Below are 24,110 nucleotides of genomic sequence, written 5' to 3'. Positions count from 1 at the left end.
TCTGCTAATGAGCCACAAATCATCTGCTTATCTGAACATCACCTGAGAATTGATGAAATAGGTAAATTAAACTTCAGCCAGTATATTGTAGGTACTTCCTTTTGCAGACAAACATACTGTAACATCAATAGCAGACAATAATAATAATAATTAAACTAGTTAAAAAGAACTAGATACAGTAGTGAACATAAGCAAAATGAGACTGGAAAACAAGTGAAAGTGTAACCAGTGACATGAATTGAACCTCGATTCACGAACTTTTAACTTTTAACAAATAAAATAGAATAATGATAATTTTAACCTGTGTTTTATAAAAAGAACTCGATATATTAGTGAGCATAATTCTGGAAAAGATACAAGGTCGAATGAGTGAAAAGTGAATGTGACCGCATGTAATTATACAGCCGTGTTCATACACCTGAAGATGACCTCTTAAGGTCGAAACATGTAGTGATAATGTGATAATAAAAAACGTGTTATGTAGTCGGTAAATTCACTCTACTATTGATTAAACACACAACAGGATGCAAGAAACGATTAAAAAAATATATTGTAACGTGTCTGGAGTAGATACTTCCATGGTAATGCAATAACAGTGGGCCATTGCATAGCAATTGCAGAATCAATGAAGCAGCGTTTTCTTAGAGATGAACAACAGAAGGCCCGTTGAGTAACAACGGATGAGACGAAACATGTTACCAGTGTATAAACAGCGTTCCTGAAGCAACAGATTGCCAAACACATGAGATCGAACCTTGGCGAGGGGTGTCTTCTACTGAGTCCGCAGAACACCTACATAAGCCGAGAGCCACAGAGAGCAACAACACAGTTGGAACCTAGTCGCCATACTATACAGTTGAAAGATAGCCGCCGCAGAATACAGTTGAAGTAATAACAATTGTAAAGAGTGTAAGAGTGAGTATCCAATAAAGATTTGCCAAATTCGAGACCCACCTGAATTTGTCGCGTGACACACCCAACATGTGACAACATAGTCATGGAGGAGCGTGTGTTATGGTTCATAAGAATATTCAGTTTTCTACTATTAATCGTGACCAATTTAATAAAGAGAAGGACCTTGAAATTTCTGCTTTAAAGTTACCTTTTACATCAAACCACTATATTATCATCTGTATGTACAGATCCCCTACTGGCAATTTTTCTTACTTCTTAAACCAACTGGAATTAATTCTTAACAAAGTGCATAAAATATCAAATTAATTACAAATATAAATCACTCAGTCCAATGTGATTTATGTTTGTAATTGTTAGTGTGACGGACCAGAATGAAACAAATCAAAATCAAATGAATTAATTTTATGTGGTGACTTTAACATAAACTATTTTAATGATAATAGTAGGAAAGATCTTTTAAACTCTCTCTTAGCTTCTTTTAATCTTTTTAGTACAATTAATTTTCCTACGAGAATTTTTAATAATTCCTGCACCTTAGTAGATAATATATATATTAATACCAATTTGCACGAATTTTCTGTACATCCTCTTATTAATGGTCTGTCTGACCATGATGCTCAGGTCATCACCTTAAATAATATTACTATTCCTATCCCTAAACAGGTATATTACTTTAGGAGAGATATCAATAACTACTCAATAGGTCAATTTACATTTTTTGTTAAGCTATGAAAATTGGGAAGATTTTTTTCTGAAACTACTGTGAATATGGCTTTTAATAATTTTTTGAACACATTTCTTAGAATTTGCTATGCATGCTTTCCTGTGGTAAAATCCCTATATTCGTATAAACTAAAACCATGGCTAACTTCCGATATTAGAACATCATGTGCTAATAAAAGGAAACTTTATCTAGCTTACAGAAACAGCAATGATCCTAATATCAAAGAACACTTTAAGAAATACTGTCGAATCTTAGCCAGGGTTATTATGACTGCAAAAAAATACTATTATAATAAACTTTTATTAAAATGTAACAATAAGACTAGAACTACTTGGAATATAGTAAAAACCATTATTAATAATAAAGGGCCTAATGAGAATGTAACTACAATGAACTTAAAAAAACAATTATCTGGTAACTCCATAGCTATAGCAAATGTGTTTAACGATTACTTCTCATCTGTAGCCAAAAAATTACTTAAAACTCCTCGGGGAAAGCCTCTGTTAATAATAAAGACTCTTTATCTTATTTACATCAGAATTTTTATCATTCGTTTCCATCTATGAAACTTAGTAATACGAATACCCATGAAATTGAAAAAATAATATTTTCACTAAAACCTAAGAACTCTCATGGATATGATGAGATATCACTAAGAATTCTGAAATTTAGTGCTCCATATGTCTTATCACCCTTAACATACATATTTAACAAGATCCTACAAACAGGTACATTTCCTGATAGATTGAAATTCTCAGAAGTTAAGCCGTTATACAAGGGTGATAAATCAGAATTTACGAATTACAGGCCTATCTCGCTCCTCCCAACTTTTTCCAAAATTATCAAAAAAATCATTTATAAAAGATTATACTTCCATATAAATAAGCACAATATATTGGTCACCAAACAATTTGGATTTAAGGAAAAATCATCTACTGAAATGGCAACACACATTCTTTTAAATAATATATTGTCTTCTTTAGACAAAAAGAATTATGTTGGTTTATTCTGTGACCTACAAAAGGCGTCTTGACTGTGTTAACGACAAAATACTCCTGGCAAAAATGGAATTCTATGGAGTCTCGGATATGGTAAATAAGTTAATGAGATCATACTTACAAAATTGATATCAGAGGGTATCAAAGAAAGATATCGAACTTAATAAAGTGTCTTCAAAATGGGAAATAGTTAAACATGGAGTTCCACAAGGCTCTATTTTGGGGCCTTTATTGTTCCTTATTTACATAAATGATTTCTCATTATCCGTTAGGAAAATAGGTAATCCAATATTATTTGCTGATGATACAAGTATTATATCAAACACGAATCCTGAAAAATTTAAAAATAATATCAAATTAGTTCTGATGAAACAATTATGTGGTTTAATAGTAACTTTCTAACATTAAATTGTGATAAATCACACCTTATACAATTCTTTCTAAAAAAGCACAGGGAAATAGAATTGCAAATAATATCTAATAATTCAATTATTACAAATATCAATTGTACTAAATTCTTGGGAATAAATGTTGATAGTACCTTATCTCGGAAGAACCATATTACGGATTTATCATTAAGGCTTGTTATGCAATAAGGGCAATAAAGCCATTTATGTCACTAGAATCAATGAGGATGATCTATTATTCCTATGTACATTCTTTATTGTCGTATGGTATTATCTTTTGGGGTAATGCCCCTCATAATGAGTTTATCTTCAAAATTCAAAAAAGAATAATAAGAGTTATATCTGGTTTGGGTAGACTGGATTCATGCCGCGGATTGTTTAAAAAATTACAAATATTGCCACTTCAGTCTCAGTACATTTTCTCCTTACTTCTTTTTGTCGTTAAGAACAGAAATTATTTTATTGCTAATACTGTTATTCATGATATCAACAGACGTTATAATCACAATTTATATTTACCTTCTACAAATCCATCAATAGTTCAAAAAGGAGTGCTTTTCTCAGGTAGCAAGATTTATAACCACTTACCCTCAAACATTAAATTGCTATCCAAAGATATTAAAGAATTCAAATTTTTATTAAAAAGCTATCTCACTGAACATGCTTTTTATAGTATTGATGAATACTATAAATCAACTTCTCAATGAACACTTTGTCTTGATTGTCTCTCCTACGGATAATATAATTACACAGCTTATGTATCTACTACAACTGTATCAGTGTTTGTATTATTGTATAGGACTGCACTAATTTATAGTGGTTCTTAGTGTTTTCATTTGTCCTTGTACAGGTTAGGAATGTATATTTTATTATCTTACGTTCAGACATGGTTATGAATGTATATTTTATTATTTTATGTTTAAACATGACAGATTCTATATCCAGTAGGTTGGTTTGACCTTATATGGATTGACAGAATGCAATAAATAAAGTAAAGTAAAGTAAAGTAAAGGAAAAAATGTGCACTGCAGTACTCACCTTCAAAAAGTGAAAATTTGTGGAAAACTTGAGTTACTACCCATGTAAATTTAAAAGCATTTAACTATTTTAACCAATTTAACTTCCAACTTAATTTTACATTAATTCTAATTGGTGCTTCCTTCAATAAGGAAATGATGCAGTAAAGCAGCTTACACATAAGATAGGTGCTTGAGAAAGGCCTTATAAAGCTGAAACATATTGTACAAACAGTAGGATTGTGAACGAAATGTAACAGTGCAGTAACTATCAAAATCCTATAACTGCTGCATTAGTTCATGTGAGAATAAACATTAAGTAGTAAGAATTAATTTGAAATGGAAACTTAAGACTTTTTTCAGACTGCCCTTCAATTAAGGAAAGCAGAAAGTTACTAATGGCTTACAATATAATATTTTCTGAGGTTATGAATTAACACTAAAATAGCAATAAACATGCCATACATATAGCATATAATACTTAAACTCAAATTGTTACATTGTAGGATTAAACAATTAATGGTATAAGATCATTCATCTTATCTGATGACTAGACAATCAAATCGTTACAGAGACCTATTAATTATGAGGACCTATATATTCCAAATGCTCGCCTTCATTAGGCCTAAGGCGCCCCATACACACACAGTTTGGCCTTCCGATCGACCTTACAGGCTAAACTTTCAGTTTGCCCTCTCCCGTTCCTTCCCCATACACGCATAGATAAACCGGCAGGCTTCATGCCACGGTCACGGTCTTCCAGCCTCTATTGCTGAATCACACACATCACGTGCTATGGTCCTGCAGGTAGAACTGACGGGCTGACGGGTTTCCTACAGGCCAACATTCCAAACGATTGGCCGACTGGCCGCACCACACACATCAGTTTTGCCCTTTAGCCTTCAACTGTGCAGGCTGAACGGGAGGCCAAACTGTGTGTGTATGGGGGCCATAAGTAGACATCACACTTGCAGGAGAGCTAATACTACTAAACAGCATAAATAAGATGGCATTACTGAATACAGTAGTGACACTATTTCAACCCTTAAACAACAACAGTGAATCCTTAATTAACGGCATTCAATATATCTGTGTGACCATTTTGTCTGAAATGCAGAACCTTCAACTCCTTACAGCCAGAAACAAGACATTCTCGGATCTGATATGTAATGTTTGGACAATACACCAGCTCTAGATATCGCACACGAATGCAATTCTTCGAAATAATATGAGCAGCAACGTCATTCATACTGAGCAACCGAGATAAAATCAGACACTCCAGTTTTGATGCCATACGACTTTGCAAGAAATTACTTATGCCTTCTGTACTTAGGTTTTTTGCCAATCTCAGTTTAATTGACTTGAGTGAATTTAATTTTGTGATGCTCCTTAACCCCTTATCTGTCATCTGAATGCATGATGATAAATGTAAAGTATGTAGCATCTTACAATTTTCCATGTAACAATATGCGACATCCGTAAGGCATTCACCATATAATATTAATGACAGCAGACCATTCTTTGATTCTAATAAATACATGACACTGTCATCTGAAAGCCCTCTAACATAATCAAGATTGATGTGCTGCAAAAAACAACATGCATCAGCAATCGCTTTAAGTAATGGGCCATCCAAACATCTGCTATGTGACACATTTAATTTTCTCAGCTGTGAAAACTTGCAAATTAAGTTAAAACAATTCGGTTCAATGGCCCAACATTTTCCTAAGCTAAAAACTTCAAGATTTGGAAAATGGTCAGTCAAAAGCTGCATGCAAGAATCCTTCATCTTCCCACAACATACCAATTCCAACTGACGAATTTCTTCACAACTGTGGCAAAGTAGCTTGAATATTAAATCTACATCAGTTCGCCACTGAAGCTTAACAGATTTTATGAGAGGCATTTTCGGTAACACAAATTCAAGGTAATCTATGCTCATATTGTTGCTGCAAATTAAGTTTAAATTGTTCCATAACGTTACATCGCGACTTATATAATTCCATCGTTCACAAACTTCGGCTACTATTAAACATACGTCTTCACTGTCCAGATATGTAAAAATTTTTAACAGGATCTCATTCGGTAAAGAATCAAACGTCACTTTCGTCGTTACTTCAGTCATCTTCTCAAAATTCAGAATATCAAATTAACTCCCTTAAAACGGCCGCTCGGGATATGACTTCCTGCAATAATGACAACCTTTTTGAGGTTATCTTCTACTAAAATAAACACACACAAACCACAAGTAAACATGATGTACTAATAGTACTAATATTCTATATACCGCAATCCTCAAATCAACAGGCAAACGTATCTACTTACAACTTTATGACAAATTATTAAACAGGCTCAGATTTAAATTCTACAATAGATTCAGCCTGCAATTTTTTTCCCCGCAGCCTTTTCATAACGATACTCATGCGGCCACAATTGCGAATTCACGAACTTCATGAATTTATGAGGGCGTGAAGGCGTAACAACGTTCCATCGCCAGTTCTCCCCTGCACATATTCGCACATCTTTCAAATAACGAGCACAACGACCGATAACGAGTATGTGCACATTTTACATTAGCGTCACGGAACATTGCCGCAGACGAACGCAAAGCAAAGTGCAAAGAATTGTTTCGACCTGACATCCTTGTCGCTGCGGGAAGGAGTGAACGTACTTTACATAATTAACGCTTGGATCGCTGGTATGAACTAATTGTTATCACCGACTTATTTGTTTATAGACAGCGAACTGAAACAACAAAGGTTTGTTAGAGCACAACCACGAATTATTACACAATAGGCGCAGGACAAATGGGGGGGGGGGGAACTAGGCATCTGCTACCTTCCGGTTTTTAAAGAAAAATGAAAACTGAAGAAAAGGAGATGTACCAAATATTAATAATAAAATTAAAAGCATTGTGAAACACAGGAAACAGAGTCTGAAACGACTTAAATGTAAGCCTATAAGCAAATTTTCTGGCAAGCCCCTCCCATTGTAAAATGAGCTGCCTCCATCAAAATGAACCATAAAAGCTATAGTAACAAAAAGAAAGCACTTGTCAGGCAATTCCATAACAATTATGGAGAGTGTGCTTGCCTCTGGAGTTTTAATAATTTTTTTTTTTGCTAGTGGGGTGGGACTAAGTCCCTTGTATTGCGGCCACTTCTGTCCTATTCTTCCAGCCCCAGATGATAGGTGAGGATGATTGTGAAGCAATTGGTGGAATGAAGATTGGCAGGGGAAACCGAAGTACTCCGAGAAAACCTGCCCCAGCGCCACTTTGTCAACGACAAATCCCACTTGACCAGACCCGGGATCGAACCCGGGCCGCCGCGCTAGGAAACCAGGGACTAACCGCTTGAGCTATGGCGCGGCCCGAGTGTTAATAATACTATCTTATGATGCCCTTTTAAAAATACTGCAAAATATGCTGGACGGCGGACTAATAAAACTTGGGGACAATCAGTCCCGTGGCTTTAGTTGTGAAATAACAAATAAAAATCCGTCTTATACAGAGAGTTGTTTTAATTATGTAGACCGCTGTGTTGCTTGCTGTGAAGTGCATATGAATTTTGCCGGTGAATCAGCATGCCTAATGGCCGATAACGTTTGGAATGAAGGGAAGTAATTAATTTGTGAAGCGGTTGACGGCATTGTGTTTCACGGTGAGCAGTACGGTTCATGCGTGGGAGATTGTTCATGATTTGTCAGCAGTAGGCAGCAGTAATCAGCTCCATTAGTCATTTGTTGTCAATTACAGTTGGTGAGCAATGTGCTAAGTCAGGTGCGGTATGCCTTAGAGCAAATTGTATTTCAGTATGACTCCTTTATGAAATATGGGTCTGCTAGAAAATGTCGGAGAATATTTCGATGTAAAATTTAATGTTGAAAGAGTTCCCAGTAGACGAGAATTTCACAATTTGGCGAATGGAAGTTGCCACTAACTTCGCCGACAAGCAACGGCTGCTCGGTCGATATAATTTGCTTGCGGACCAAAGCTGCGGAGTTTGTTTTTCGTTTTTCTTTATTGTAATTACATTTGGAAATGACACCCGAATCCTGAATATGGGGATAAATCCAGCTGTCATAAATGGTTTCATCTAATAACACATGGAAAGTCACACAGTACTTTGAATAATCCCACATGCTAATGTAAAATAAACGCTAATTTTGACAGAATCAGGAAGGAAGGAGCAATCAGAACAAATGCAGACCACTCTAGTTACCTAACTCCATTCTGACCAAAAAACAGACAGAAAATGTGGCGCCATGTGATTTTGTAGAAAGGTATCAATATTTCAGAGAACTTGCTGCCTCCATCATCATAGCAGTTTCCTCCAAAATTTTGGTATCTATCTAACAAGGTACAGGGCAGAACAGCGTAATCTTGGTACTCCATTGTGAAAACCTCAAATTCTTGACAGAAAAAGGTTCATATGATTAGTGACTGCATAAAGTATCATGCCGAGAAACAGAAATAACATGTGTGGGATGTGACATGATGTAGTTTTATTGGTGGTAGTTTTACATTATATAAATATTTTTACAACAAAAAATAAATAAATACAAATGAAACTGACATAAACTAGTCAAATTTCTCACCATTGTGCCCAATTATAGATAAAGATTGATATCCCTTAATAATAGCCTATATGACACAGATCCACAAATTGTTGTTTTCAAAAGTTTTTATGGTAGTAATACTGTCAGTGTCCTTCACTAAGTAATATATTCATCATTAATTTTATATACTAAAACATTCTCGTCAACTGCTCTGAACAGAATTTATTAATCACATATATACTGTTTACAGTTTTTTTTTGTGTACAAAGTCTTGAGACACTGTGTAACCTCTCTGTATACATGTAAGCAACATACAGCACAGCAACAGATTTCTTTAAAATTTTCAACTGAATGACATTAATGTTACTGATTTACATATACAGAGGCCATTTGTCTTTAGTAAATTATCTTTGTGAGACGATTTACATTAGACCACAATTATGGTGAATACTGTCCACTGTCCAAATATATGCTATTCACATGAAATTCTGGGTCCTGTCTCTACACTCATCTTCAAGTGAGTGGTTGTCTTTATAAATTAAAAGACATTTGTACTGAAGTTTAATGACAGGTAACTACCAAAGACAAGAATAAAACAAACTCTAAAATCCCATGTACCATATGTTAGACATAACTCATGCAATGTACAACATCCAACAGAGTTGCGTGATCAATCACTGTCGCAGAGTATCATTATGTGTATCTTTATTGTTTCACCTCTGTAATGGTTCATGATTTCAATAGTACAAAAGCAGTGCTTCAAGACCTTTGTATTGATTACATCACTTTTTGCCACTAAAGCTGGAGAAAGATAGTTTAAATTCTGTATGGTTTCTTACAAATTTAAGTTATTGAAATGAAACAGATGCATTTTTCATATTTATTAATTAAAAACATATGGAAATTCAATGTAAATTTTTTACTGAAAATTAATATAGAAGGTACCAAATTTTCATGGTGTTTAAATACTGTACTTTAATATGAAATTCTTTGTTACATTCTGTTGCAGAACATTAATTTCTGTAATTACCTGTTTATAGCACCTGCATGAATTAAAATGAGGGAAAGGGGGGTTATTTGAACCATAGACATGAGTATTAGAAGTCACATCTCATTTTAGAATATGCATCTCATTTTTTAATGAAACAGGGTTCACATTTGTAGCATCATTTGAACTAAATGTTGTTATTTATTACAACAATTATTGCCGTCTAATATACATGCGGTTGTTTTCTTGATAACAAGCATTACATTATGAATTGTGAACTTCAGAAGCATGTTTGGAGGTTAATCTCTGATGAACTGTACACCAACTTCACACTCACATGGCTAAGTGCCCTAGAAGATATACTGAAAATTGCTTTCTTATCAGTACACTGCTGTGTGTCAACAGACCAGTGAGCATCCAAACAATGCCAAGAATGTACATCACAATTTATCTCAAAGACAAACCGAACTTGAAAAACAGTCCAAAGAAGACAGTAACTGTACTTTTATATTGTAGTCTTCTGGGTTGTGACACCATGAAGTTGAGGGCACCACTGTTTCAGTGGAATGCACTGCCTCTACCTCCACATATGTCCTAGAGATGGAAGAATTTTGTTCCTCTGATATATCATATCTACACACAAGACTACACAGGTATCACATCCAGAAGACCACATAATCCATACAACTGTGATAACCTCAAATCTTATAATTATGCAACTTCTTTATCTCTGTATTTAATTATGTACAAAAGCTGATGAATGATACAGGGCTACCTATCAAGTAAATCAACAGCAGTGTAAAGTCAGGACTGTATTATGAATTCTGTCAATACTCGTGTAAAGAAATGGCATGTAAAGACAGTCTTGTATCACTTCTTCCTCAGATGACTTAAATCATATATTCTAAAACCAGTTAGTGAGCTTCCATCTCAAATAGTGCTTCATTTATACTTAAAGTAACTTTCCCGTTTCTAAACAGATATGTACTAAAGCCAAGCATGAGAGAAAAACATTCAATTAATTATAAATCTTTATCGAGTGAGTAATTTTTAGATTAACTGACTATGAAGAGTTCTATATTCTGGAATATTACGCCATGTAGTCTGTCGAAGGTCAATCAACATTTAGGAGGGAAACATTGCCTTGGTCTTCAGGGTTGAATAGTAAGCCATTCAAGAAACCAGCAGCATGCAAAGCTTTGCATCAACCGTAAAGACCAAGGTGAACTATTCATCCAAAATGACGGTTATCTTTCAGTACATTATATTGTGTTATATCCCAGAATACAGAACTCTCCATAACCACTGCTGTGAGAATCTGAAATCCTGCATATTTACTGACTAGTTTCATACATGAATAAAGAAAAATACTTATGATATATAAATATAATTGTAGGCAAACTGCTATTAATGATTATAAACTCTAAATTATATGCAGAATTTCACCTGTAAATGGGATCAAAACACAGGTTTAATATCTGACTGCGAAAACAGAGACACCTCATTGCATGAATAAAGAGCTTTTGCCTTATTAGACTTCCTACATACACTGGACCTTTTTAAATTTCAATTTTAAACATTAGGAATGGTTAAATTTGCAATATTCTTTTGTGATGGTTGTACTACATAGCGAGAATATTTTATGTATAAGGAATTCCTTTCTGCAGACTATCAATATAGATTAATATTCAAAATATGTGCCAAGACATTGCAGATCTCCCAAAATACCACAATACAAATTGAAGAGTAGTGCAGGTGACAATTTGAAAGTCACTCTTTGTATTAAAGCTGTTAGTCCTTGAAATGAGACTTTAAAGCTTAAATAACAAAAAGTTGGAAAAAATTCACAAACCCCATGAATAACCTAATAGCCAATGTAAATCAATTAAAACGATCTGCACACAAACTTAACTTCATACTTTTTTTTAATTCACTAATGGGGTTGTGGAGTCCAGCTGGGTCCACTCAGCACAGTGGCCACTGATTGGCGTATTGTACCTGCCCCGTGTGATTATGATGATGGAGAATTTGGTGGAATGAAGATTGGCAGGGGAAACCGAAGTACTCGGAGAAAACCCACACGAGCGCCACGTTGTTCACCACAAATCCCACTTGACCAGACCTGGAATCGAACCCAGGCCGCTGTGGAGGGAAGCCAGCGAATAACTGATAACTTCATACTTTGTCCTCTATGGTTTAGGAGCACAACAGCATTTATCAATTTCTAGTATTGAATCTGAAGAATTAAAAATCAGTCAAGAAATGCTCATAAATTGTATTGCATCCAAACAATACTTCTGTGTAACTGTAATTTAAAAACATGCATACAGACATGTATTAGTTTTGTAAGACTGAGAAAGGGGAAGTAAAAATGAATGTGCAAGAACATGCACTGGATTTAATTGAATACATTTGTAACCACAGTTTAAAACTGAGTGAAAAATACCTATTCCTTCTTTGAATGTGAGATTCATAAAAGAAAGGAATATGTAGGAACAGTGACATGTTGTACCAGTGAAATGACAGTTACTGGCATCATATGAATGAGTAAATTTTAGATATCTCCAAAGAATTGCAATTACACTGTAGACCAAGAAATACAATAATAAAAAGACTATGCTGTATTGTATGTTATTAAACACGTGTACTTGAGATGGCTAGTTTCGAATTAAAATCAGTTTTGAACCTTATATTTTACTTTCTGACATTAAGCTCTTTCAGTTATAGTACATAGATATAAATATTTTATAAATCATTTCAAATACATGTCTAACATCCAGATAAACTGTAATGGGGCTAAAATAATTCAAAATAATGATTCATTATCAATACTGATTATTTTTTCATATATTAATTTTGAACAAGCATAATGCGAATGTGCTATTCCAATTTGTTAGTGAATGGCTGATATTATTATAGAAAAAATAGTTGCTGGCATACTGATAAGCAGTCAGCATTATTGTTCATGGACAATCATGAGATCCACATATCTACCGCATTAAAAATCAAAATGTATTTGCTTGCATCATACATATTTACATCTATATGTCATTACAGAGATCTTATCTTGCTCCTCATGTAAAAATTCACAGTGTGTTTGTATTACTGGGATGGTTCAAAACAGATCAGATTCCTAAATGAATTTTGACAATTAAACTTTTTTAAAATGTTCATCTAGTTACCTAAATTTATTTCCATATGCTTCCAAACTTTCATGATATTTTTACAGACTTACCGCAATTTTGCACATAATACAGGGTGAGGCGCAGAAACTTCCTTTTTTTGAAGGTGAATAAAAGAAAAATTATTGCTGATAGACAAAATTTATGTTTAGCTAATGAAAGAACATACTTTGAAGTTTTAAATCATGTAGTTTTAAACAAAATATCTTGAAGGTGGTGGCCACCATTCTCCATGCACTGATGCAACCGTTTTCTGAAGTTCCCCTCTGCACGTTCCAACATGTGCACCGGAATTTGGGCTACTTCCTGCCGAATAACGTTCTTCACCTGAAGCAGGTTTATGGGGCGATGTTTAAAAACCTCTGCCTTGAGGTATCCCCATAAAAATAAATCACAGGGCGTTAGACCAGGTGAGTGCGCTGCCCACGGGATGTCACCTCGAAGCGAGATCAGCCGTCCGGGCAACTTTGCTCTCAAAACTGTCATCAAATCTCGAGCTGTGTGGGCCATGGCACCATCCTGTTGGAACCAGACATTTCCTAGATGCATTTCTTCAAGAGTTGGTTCGAGAAAGATCTCAAAATCGACTGTCGAACTGCCTCCACATTTTCTAGCATCGTAACGGTCCGTTGTCGTCCTGATGATTTTTCCACCACACTCCCGGTTGTCCTAAAGTTCTCTACCCACAAAACAATCGATTTCCGGTTGGGAACCGGAACTCTGGGCTTAATTCTGAAGTGAGTACAGAATGCATGCTGCACCACCACGTAGGAATGGTTGTTCGAAAAATAGGCTTCGACAGCAAACACATGCTGCTCACTCGTCCACCTCATGTTTCCTACTGAGGGGTATTAGAAACTTCTGCAACTGCTGCATTCACTGAGCCTATCCCCACTTTTCTGTGGCCTCCCCTCCCTTCACAATGTATCTTCACAAAAAGGAAATTTCTGCGCCCCACTCTGAATTTGGCTATTGTGAGTTTGATATTTAATACATGTTATAGGATGTTCAGAGGATGAAATACTGCATAAAGTCTGAATTGTCTACCAACATGGGACCAATTTAAATTTAATTACTGGTGTAAGATAAACTGCAAATTTAATGTAATGGAATATGGCTTGTACTATTGCTCCATACCAGTTTTATACATCCATCTCATGCAGTGCTTTTAACAAAATCCTTATGATCATTTTTCTTTGAAAATCTGGGAAATAGCATAGAATTGTCAAGTATAACATTTAACAATTCTCTCTTTGCCTTCTGAAACAGAGACAAGTTCTTGGAGAATTATGACTTACCCCAAATAGTTCTGATGGTTTGGTCTAGTTACTATTAAATTACTGAATCTTTCCAAGAAAAATCAGATCATTTTGATAACACTCCCGTCAAAGAATTATCTGCAATTGGGCAAAACAACACAATACATGGTCACAGAAAACTTTGTTTAAAACAATACTACAAAAATTACAATTAATAATGCTTAAGTAGTTACTATAGGATTCTGACGATGGTATATAACACACAGAGATATTGGATTTTCGGACTTTATCCATCGTCCTGGTTTTAAGATAACTAAGAAAAACACATTCTTTTTTCACTTTCACTTTGTTTTTCTTAGTTATCATAAACCAGGACGATGGATAAAGTCCAAAAACCCAATATCCCTGTGTAATAATGCTTAGTTTAAAGGTATATCAGCTTCAGATTTAAGTTATTTACTGGGAATTAATTCATAGCTTTGTATATGACCTCTGACAAAAATATTCCTGAAACTCAAAGTAGAGTGTGTGGATACAACCACCTCACATCAAGCATCAAAAAGGCAAGCTGTTGAAGTCAAGTTTCAGACCCCTGGCAAAAACACTAGTTCTTTTATGTTTGATTGACATTTTAAGACACTGAAATATGCTTGCGATTGTGTTACTGCAACTCATAGTGGACTGGCACAGGCTTCTGATTTTGGATGACACATCCACAGAAACTGGTTGCAGTGGCTTGATCCCTCGTCCAAAAGAGTCTTATTTCTTTTCTTAACAGAATTTAGGAAACCTTCATTTTATTAAAGGAGGATAAAGAATGATCCAGTTTGTATTTAGTATGAGTCACAAAGAGTTGCCCTGAAAGGCAGTTCAAAAAGCTTAAAATTCAGGAATGTTAGTGGTTCAATTAAATGTATTTCTCTTAAATATTTTTTTTTTGGTATTTTAGACTGCTGTATTCATTCAACTGTTAGATAAATAGTCTTTTGCACTGTATCCTTGACAAAGAAAGAGACTTTTCTTGTACTGATGTTCATTGCCACTGTATTATTATTCATATTAATGTACTGTGTGATAAATTATATTTACTCTGTAATTTACTATATATATTTGATGGTAAAGGTGAAAGGTAAAGATCTCCCTGTGCTTAACTAATTAAGCACTATGCCATGAAGATGTATGGGGGAGTGGATGTATAGATCCACATTTTCTTGACCTAGACACTAGCTGAAGGTGAGTGGTCAGTGCTGATAATAACAACCAAGTTCATTAATTACAGGCACTTCTACTCCCAGCATTTAGAGTACCAAACACAATACTGTTTAAGTACTGGCATGAAAATACATCTTGTCTGGTGATTGTGTTACATCATGTACTGTTTATAATTGTTTCCAGCTGTCACATTTCACACTTAAGCATCAAGCTGGGATGTAGTATGCTATATGACCTAGTGTAAAATACACAAAAGATCCTCCATCATGAAAGAAATTTAAAAAACTTGTATCAAAACACATATTCAAATATAATACTTACAAATCTGAAAAAAAAAACCAAAGGAGAGAGAGAGGGTACATTTAATGGTAGAGTAATTTTTAATTTGTATATAAATGTTGTCTAGTTTCTTAGCCTGGGAAACATATAGTTTTTAATTACACTGGCTTACAGTTGAGCAAATACAGCAGCACTGTAAAGTTTATGTGAGATGCCAACACTTACTGGAAGCCCACAGTTACAGACCAAATTATGGGAACTGTTTCTCTATTACATATTTACATATATATGACCAGGGTAGGATTTTCGTGGCCATTTCTTAATTGGTCCTAAGTGATCACACCTGTTGTGTTCAGAATGTTTAAAGCAAGACATGCAAGAAGCAAGAAACATTCTATAACCCACTATTGTGAGTTTTAAAAATATATCTGTCATTTATATGTTAATAATATGTGGTTAAATTTTATATAATTATGAACTTGTAATCAAAAAAATACTGTGTTTTGTAAAAATATCAGAATTTTACCAATAAAATAATACCCTTTGGCCAAATATATTACATGTTTATTTCAAATAAAAATCCTTCCTCTTAAGGCTCTTTACCACTCCAGGTTTTTAGTTGACTGACCACTGCAGAATTTATAAACACATTTTCAATTCTGTCATTTGTATACGAAGAGTGTAAATGCGCATTTGGGACACTGTATACTTTAAAACAGTAACCAGTATCTATTTGCATGATTTGTAAGTCAGGTGACCACAAATAGCATTTATCAGGCTAAATGTTTTTTCTCAGAGAATATATTGCCAACATTTCCAACCCATTTTACAGCTTCCAACTCTCCTGGTTCATGTGTTACAAGGTGGACAGGAACCACGTTGTGACTGCTCTCTGACATAATCCTGAACATTGAATTTTGACTCATCTGGGTTTCCACTTTTTCTGAATTTCAACTCCCTACAAAAAATAAATGGCATCCATTAACACAGGCTGTAAAGAAAGAGTGAAATATACAAAACCGAAGAAGAAATGTGGCTCTAGCTATCTTATACTGAATGTGATATTCAAGATTAAAGGGTATACTCCTATGCAATATATTTGAACACTGTGCCATCTGATATTTGTTGGGCAAATCTCATTCTTGATAAACAAATTAAATAAACATTTTTGTAACAAAGAACTCTCCACTGATCCTCATATCTCTAAGCTCGACATTCATATCTGATCAATAAGTTAAAGTATTCTAAGCTAAATATTTCATGGTTTTCCATGGTCTACACAGAAAAAATCCTGGAGATATATATGAACAAATTCTCTCCTAAGCTTCTTAACTTACATTTATATCACTCTGGCGTTCCTTGCTGAATGCTATATAACATCCTCCCCTACATAGCCACTGAGAACAGAATCTCATTATAGCAGAGAAAATTGTTTTATATTTTGCTATATTTGCTAACCTCTCATGCTTTCAGAAAAGCGCATATTATGCTGGGATCAACATTTTTAATAACCTGCCATCTGATCTCAAAGGTCTTATGAATGAAAAGACATGATTTAAAATAGAACTGAAAGGATACTTAAATACACATTCATTCTACTCTGTTGATGAATACCTATTGTCTAGAAAATAACTTATGTATCATTAAATAGCCTTGTGTGTAGTCACTGCGTAGTCTTGGTTTCTCTTGCATGAGAACTCCATTGGGACTGTACATATGTTTTGTATTTATATGACATATTCCACATCCTACAGTCATTTTAACTAACTTTGGATCCATGGACTGCAACGTAATGTAATGTAGAGCATTCCTGCACCAGAATGAAGTCTGAATCTCAAACACAGTGTGTGGTATGCTCATAACTAAGGAAGAGACAGGAATAAAGCTACTGGTTCCCTGATTGTGAAGCTGGTTTCTGTTTGGATAGTTGCTTCAAGAGCTACTACACAATTCTTAATTTGTAATTAAATTTCCTGTGCCCCATATGCACATACTGCACTACAACTAAGATAAGATTGTAAATTAGTTTTATGAAGTGAAAACATCCTTCATTTATTAAAATTTAAACTTCTAGGTTTGGCAATTTAAAAATTTTGCTGCAAAAATTAAAGGGACATTTAAAAATATGTGCTACCACATGAATTGAATTGAATTGAATTGAATTGATGTAACATACTGAGGAATTTAAATACCCTTACTTGATGGGTAAGAAAGTTAATTAAATTTTCCATATTAGACTCAGTCTGAAAATATTTTGCCTTACTAGGATAATGATAATGTCATTACCTGGCAACGGCCATGAAGGTAAGTTCAACATTGAGTCCTGTCTTTGCTGATGTTTCCATGAAGGCAACATTGTACTCTCTTGCAAGCCGCTCCCCATCCTCCTTACGTACCACTCTTTCAGATCCACAGTCTGCTTTGTTACCTGTAAAACAAAATTGGCTGAATGTATACAGGAATACACATAGCAAGGCAGTGGAGAGATGATTTAACTGCCATCATTCTGTTCAAGATTAAATTGATTCCTTTATTAGATATCCAGCATTAATCGGAATCAATCTGTAGAGATTACACTGTATAAACTGTTTAGAATTCACATCTTTTAAAGTGAGAAAATATTTGTCATTATGTTTTTTTGTATGTAGGCTTCTATATTAAAGTGGAAATTTCTCGTGGTTCATGGGACTTACTTAAGATGACAGCTCAGGTGAAACTTGTGATAAAGTCAGACAGGAACAGAGTTCTTGCCAAGTAGTTCAATCTTGCCTGTGAATCATAGATCTATTAATGGTCCATACCCATCTATCACTGCACCTGACGTGTTTGACTGGCCCACACAGTCAAAAATTTCCAGCTGTGAATGCTGTGGTCTGCTAGTAAAGTGCCAGCAGGTCACTAAGTCTGGAGGAATACAACAGAGAATCTTTTCTTCTCCATTCAGTACAAACTTTAATTTCAGTTGCATCCATTGTGTAGCTCATACATAACAGCAATTTTTAGCTTTTAGATTTAGTCCTCAATTATATGACCAAAATTTGAGCTTTTAAGCATGTGTCACTATGAGAGGGAGGGAGAGAATATGGCTTAATTATAGCCAAGTCATGTGGTAGCATTTCTGCATCACCTCACTTCTGTATGATATGACAGCATCAGTCCTGGATTGAAGCTTGCTTTTTGTCAAAATGCTCCTTATCACAAAATCCATCTGATTAACATAAAATATTCAAAATATGAACTGAAAAAATAAAACATTATCACCAGTTCTTAACTATACTTCATGTTATGTAGGAATATGTCTGAAGAGTTCCAACTTCTGGGATATAATGCCAAGCAGCCCATTGAATGTCAACCAACATTTTGGAGGTACAGGTCACCTCTGTCTTCAGCGTTGAAGTGCAGACCAATAATGAAACTACCATGATGCAGGAAGCAGGCATGCTTGGCTTACTCTTTCACACTGAAGATGGAGGTGCCATATGTCTCTAAAATTTCTGTTGACTATCAATGTACTCCATGTTGTTATACTCCAAAAGACAGAACTCTTCATAACTACCTCTGTGAGAACCTAAAATCCTATGCACGAAATTGTTTGTTACGTAAACAAAGCTGGAAATATATACACAGGAGCATAATGCAGCAGTACAATTCAGACTTGTATGTAGGAATTACCAGCACTAGGTTTGATCCTCAACAATTATGACTGAGATTTCTGGTGGTTTTTCTCTGTCACTCCAGATGGATCTATAATAATACTTTCATGAACTGCCATTTTCCAAGCCCTCACTTACTCATCAATTGTGATAATCTTCCAAACTCATTTTACACTATAAAATATCTCCAAATCAGACAATATTTTTAAATAAGTTACAAATTTATTGATTTGTCTGAGCCATTTCATGAGAAAGTGTTGAATAAGTGTGTATGAATTTCCCATTGGCATGCGAACAAGTACAGGAAGTTGTTTAAAAGGGAACCTACTGATTTTCCAAAGATGATGATGCACAGGTCAAGTTAATTTGGTCCACAAAGAAAACATTCATTGGTAGCGAACAGCAGTAGAGAAGTTATGCAGAATATGCACATCTAATTACCTTGACCACCATTATAAAGCACACTGGAGAAAGAGGAAGCAACTGGCAGGCCTAATTCCTGTATACCACTTCCAAATCTAGACTGGACCTAGCAATCTGGAATTTATTTCCATGGTAAAGATACATATACTGTCCACCTCAGTCAGCACATAGGGTAATGATTTTAGTCAGTCATTTCTAACGTATTCTGAAAAGAAATCTCATATCCATGTAAATGGAGGTCCAGCCAGTAAAGTGACTGACTCTGAGGTTAAGTACGAGCATATTCAGAATTCTTTTTCTTCATTATGCCATCAACAACTTTGGGGCCTGCCTGGCCTCAAATCCAATTTGTAAGCGGGACACTGTCCCTACAGGTAAAGCAGACAGATGGTAATCACCCACCTCCACCTACGACTCAATTTAAGAATGCACTGAACTCTATTTCCACTCTTTGTAGCTCTTCACGATGTAGTGATTATTTACAGAAAAGTCTTTATATTTATTTCACAGTATTTTACATAAGAATAATTTTACGTTTGCCTTGCCATGTTTGGTAGGATCAGGAATTGAGGGAAGAGAATTAAGTCTACCTGGTTGGTCATCTATTATAGCAGTGTGATATAGAATTGTAGTTTTGTTATAAACGCTTAATAACTATTTATATAACAATAGCCATAACTTTAAACCTTACTTACCTAACAGCATGATAACCACATCATCCTGGGCATATTCTCGAATCTCGCCAAGCCATGCTCGGATATTGTCAAAACTCGTTTTGTTCGTAACATCATATAACAAGAGTAAGGCTAGAAATAAAGAAAAAAAACACATGAATTCTCCATAAAGTATTCATTACACTTGAACTTTATTTTTCATGTATATGCGATCTAAGTGCAGAGGAGTGTGTAATATCAACATGGATCCCAGATAATTAGGGAATGACAGTGTGGACTGGATCATCTTGCTGAGGGTCCGCTGGCAAGAACTTGTAAACACAGTAGAAATCCTTCAGATTCTGTTGAAGTTTGGGAATATTTTAACTAATTTGCAAATATTAGTCTTTCAACAAAGGCTCTGCTTCGTAAAATCACTTATATGACCCAGAAAATAAGTTCACTAAATTGGAGCGTGTGTGCTATGGGACAAGATAATACAAACATGGGTCCAGAAATGCTTTGGCAACGAGTTAGGGCTATTTGAAAAGATGTTCCCGGCAACAGTAGATAGTGAAACTTCGGATACACAAGTAATGTAAGCTAAGGCACTTTGGGAGGAAGTTGGATGTGAGGATGGAAAGTGTGAGCGATCAGTATGATCACGATCATCTTCCTAATTCCAAAACGAAACACACAGTCGTCATGTTTCAGTAACTGTGATTTGACCGCGTACACTGTCACGTGACACCAGGCGTTCTGCTCCTGTTCTGATCTTTCAGTATCGCAGTTGCTTTCTGTGTATGTGCCTAAAATGGATAGCCTCAAATTCCGAGAATATGCTGATATGCACTTAATTTTCGGTGTAACCCACGGTAATGGTGCAGTGGCTGTAAAGTTGTGCGGGTATACGCATTCTCAGCGTAGACTTGCTAACACAATAACTTCTGCGTCACTGACCGTCTGCTCTGTAAGACCAATACTGTGCGCCCTACTACGGTAAATGTCACCGATCGTCCCATGAAGAAGACCAGTGCTGTGATNTGCTTTCTTCATAGTCACCGCCGTGAAAACCTCAGATCTTACAAGACCAATGCTGTTCGCCCTACTATCATAAACGCAAAATACTGAGAGCATGAACATTTGACATGGAAGTGCGCAGACGCATAGATTAGAATCCCCTTGTCAGCGTTCGTCGAGTACAAGCATCTCAATGTATACTCTCCACGACAATGTGGCGGGTTTTCCATTAATTGTTGCTGTACCCGTACCGTTTGCAACGGGTTCAGGCTCTAAGTTCGTACAATTTTGCCCACCCCAGGAATTTTGGCAGTGGTTCCTTCGACTATGTGAAGATCCCTTCTTTGTTGTTCTTAAGTTGGTTACTTAACTTCGCCGACAAGCGGCGGTCGTTCGGTCGGTATAGTTCGCTTGCGGACTAAAAGCACGGAGTTGTAATTTGGTTACTTAACGACGGTGTCTGTATCGAGAATATATAGCATCGGTCCTTCCTTATTACCCACATACTCTTCAACGACGAAGCAGGCTTCTTGAAGAAATACAACTAAATTTTCATACAGTACACATTTGGAATGATGTAAGCCCACACAATACAAAGCAATCGAGATATGAACAGCAGTTTCCACTTAACGATTGTGTTGTGACAGGCTGTTACACAAAGCTATACGATCTGCTTAATACAGTAGATGGCACTGACTACCGTAATTTGTTGGAGCAGAGTTCGCCGTAGTTATTGGGCACTGTCTCGCTGGATATTAGACGAAACATGCGGCTAATGCATGAAGGTGCCCCAGACCATTTCAGTCATACCACCAGAAAGTACCTTGAGACTGCCCAGGAGGAAATTAAGAGGAGATTGAACTCGGGTAATGCTTGTTACCATTCAGTCCAGAACCTTTTGTCTTCTCGTCTGCTGTCCAAAAACATAAAGATTAGAATATAATAAACTATAATTTTGACAGTGGTTCTGTGTGGGTGTGAAGCTTGGTCTCTGACATTAAGGGAGGAAGGTAGACTGAGAGTGTTTGAGAACAGGGTGTTGAGGAGAATATTTGGACCGAAGAGAGATGAAGTGACAGGAGGTTGGAAAAACTGCATAAGGAGTTTCATAACTTGTACTCTTCTCCAAGTTGAATTAGAATGATCAAGTCAAGGAGGATGAGGTTGGCAGGGCATGTAGCACGAATGGGAGAGACGAGGAATGCGTATAGGATATTGGTGGGGAAGCCAGAAGGAAAGAGACCACTGGGAAGACCAAGGCGTAGGTGGATGGACAATATTAAAATGGATCGTAGAGAGATAGGATGCGATGACATGGATTGGATTGATTAGATTGATCTGGCTCAGGATAGGGACCAGTGGAGGGTTCTTGTGATCACGGTAATGAATCTTCGGGTTCCATAAAATGCTGGGAAATTCTTGAGTAGCTGCAAAATTGGCGGCTCCTCAAGAAGGGCTCAGCTCCATGAGTGAGTAAGTAAGTAAGTAAGTAAGTAAGTAAGTAAGTAAGTTGCCTACACTGGGTGATACATAGGAAGGCTGGAACCAGTATTACTGATCACAGCAGCGCGGTCTAAGGCATGAACTGTCTTCGCACGCTGAAACACTGGGGTCGTGGGTTCGAATTTCACTTATGGCATGTGTGCGTGTACTTTTGCTGGCAACACATTCGAATGGCAATTATTTGTTACAGTAGCACTTCCGGGCTCTTTTTATATAATTTTTTACCGCTTTGAGCCTTACCATTCAGCCTCTAATTCATTGCAATTACTTCTGAGTACTTGAATGTAAATGCTTACTCGTATACGTGTATATATTTTTATAGTTTCGAATTTTGTAGAAACCGAGGATTTTATGAAGAAAATATCATTCAGTTAAAAGACTGTCAAATACGTGGGTTCAAGAACTCAAACACAGAGAAGATGGGATTCCTCTTTTAAATATCAAGGAATAATTTGGGAATCCTATAATCTGCAAGCTATTTTTAGTGTCACTTCACTTCCCTGTTCATGTCAGTCGCTACTGTACACATCATTATCTTTTGAAGCCACAAACACGATTATAAAAGGGAAGAAACACAGAAGGAACCTACCTGAAGTAGGAGCAATACCCGCAGAACTGTAATTTTGAAGTATCAATTTGAATTTTTGTTACATAACAACTGATCTGAAAAATCTAACAGAAAAGGAGAGTGGGATATCAGAGGGCAAAATATGAGCTGAATATTTATGTCTAGGAAAAGAATGGCTAAGAATTTTACATTTTACATTGGACGTATGGATTGATTAATTAAGGAACCTGAAATGGCCAAGCATGTGGCATGCATGGGCCACACATAAAAATATTTCCTTATAAACAGGTTGCTTGGAAAACAGCAAACTGGATAATGTGAACTGGACTGGACAGCCTAAAGGCAAAACCTCTGTAAGGTTTTACGACGGCAGTGGTAGGAACTTCCACGCCGACAATACCCGAACTTTGCCATGGAGCTCCCATGGAGCTTTATTTTGTAGTCCTGTAGCAGAAATCGCACTGTCTTACCATGTGCATCCCTGTAGTAAGCGTGTGTAACACTTCTAAAGCGCTCTTGACCTGCTGTGTCCCAGATTTGAAGCTTCACTTTTGACTGGTCCACCGTCACGACTTTGTTCTGAAAGGCAGAGACATGTTTATAGGCAACATATATTTGTGTCTGCTGAATTGTCAACTGAAGCTAACTTCTTGTTTCATAAAGCAGAGAATTATACGTATGCTCTGACATAAATAACAAATAAGTTGCTGATAAATCTTCTAGGTCTATCAGCCTTATCAATTAATTAAA

At 35.9% G+C, this 24,110-nt stretch overlaps 2 protein-coding genes across 7 annotated transcripts in view; both read right to left on the bottom strand.

The window, feature by feature from the left end:
• Positions 1-542: 542 nt before the first annotated feature.
• LOC111861714 (F-box/LRR-repeat protein 20-like) lies at positions 543-6,847 on the bottom strand. 3 transcript variants are annotated; one of them, XM_023846506.2, is made up of 2 exons: positions 6,386-6,847; positions 543-6,282 (listed from the first exon to the last, which is right to left on the bottom strand). In XM_023846506.2, exon 2 carries the CDS (start codon positions 6,183-6,185, stop codon positions 5,127-5,129), a length of 1,059 nt encoding a protein of 352 aa, XP_023702274.1. In that variant the 5' UTR covers positions 6,186-6,282; positions 6,386-6,847; the 3' UTR covers positions 543-5,126. The 3 variants fall into 3 exon arrangements, with proteins under 3 accessions (XP_023702274.1, XP_023702275.1, XP_023702273.1); XM_023846507.2 differs by having other exon boundaries at positions 543-6,262; XM_023846505.2 differs by having other exon boundaries at positions 543-6,246.
• An 8,373-nt stretch (positions 6,848-15,220) lies between these two features.
• The window catches only part of LOC111861720 (ras-related protein Rab-37), an 89,700-nt gene continuing 80,810 nt past the window's right edge, over positions 15,221-24,110 (bottom strand). For all 4 annotated transcript variants that reach the window (XM_023846520.2, XM_023846523.2, XM_023846521.2 and 1 more), the window contains 4 exons: positions 23,831-23,939; positions 20,312-20,422; positions 17,827-17,968; positions 15,221-16,498 (listed from right to left, as the gene is read on the bottom strand). In XM_023846520.2, coding sequence (XP_023702288.1) covers positions 16,390-16,498; positions 17,827-17,968; positions 20,312-20,422; positions 23,831-23,939 — 471 coding nt within the window. In that variant the 3' untranslated portion in view covers positions 15,221-16,389. The remainder of the gene's footprint in view (positions 16,499-17,826; positions 17,969-20,311; positions 20,423-23,830; positions 23,940-24,110) is intronic.

Source organism: Cryptotermes secundus, unplaced genomic scaffold, assembly GCF_002891405.2.
Source record: "Cryptotermes secundus unplaced genomic scaffold, Csec_1.0 scaffold235, whole genome shotgun sequence".
Lineage (NCBI taxonomy): Eukaryota > Metazoa > Arthropoda > Insecta > Blattodea > Kalotermitidae > Cryptotermes > Cryptotermes secundus.
Note: the sequence above shows the minus strand (reverse complement) of the source record. Positions and strands in the feature narration are given on the sequence as shown.

Bases quoted from the DNA above. Each gene is read 5' to 3' on its own strand.
- LOC111861714 (XM_023846506.2), bottom strand. From the start codon at position 6,185: ATGACTGAAGTAACGACGAAAGTGACGTTTGATTCTTTACCGAATGAG.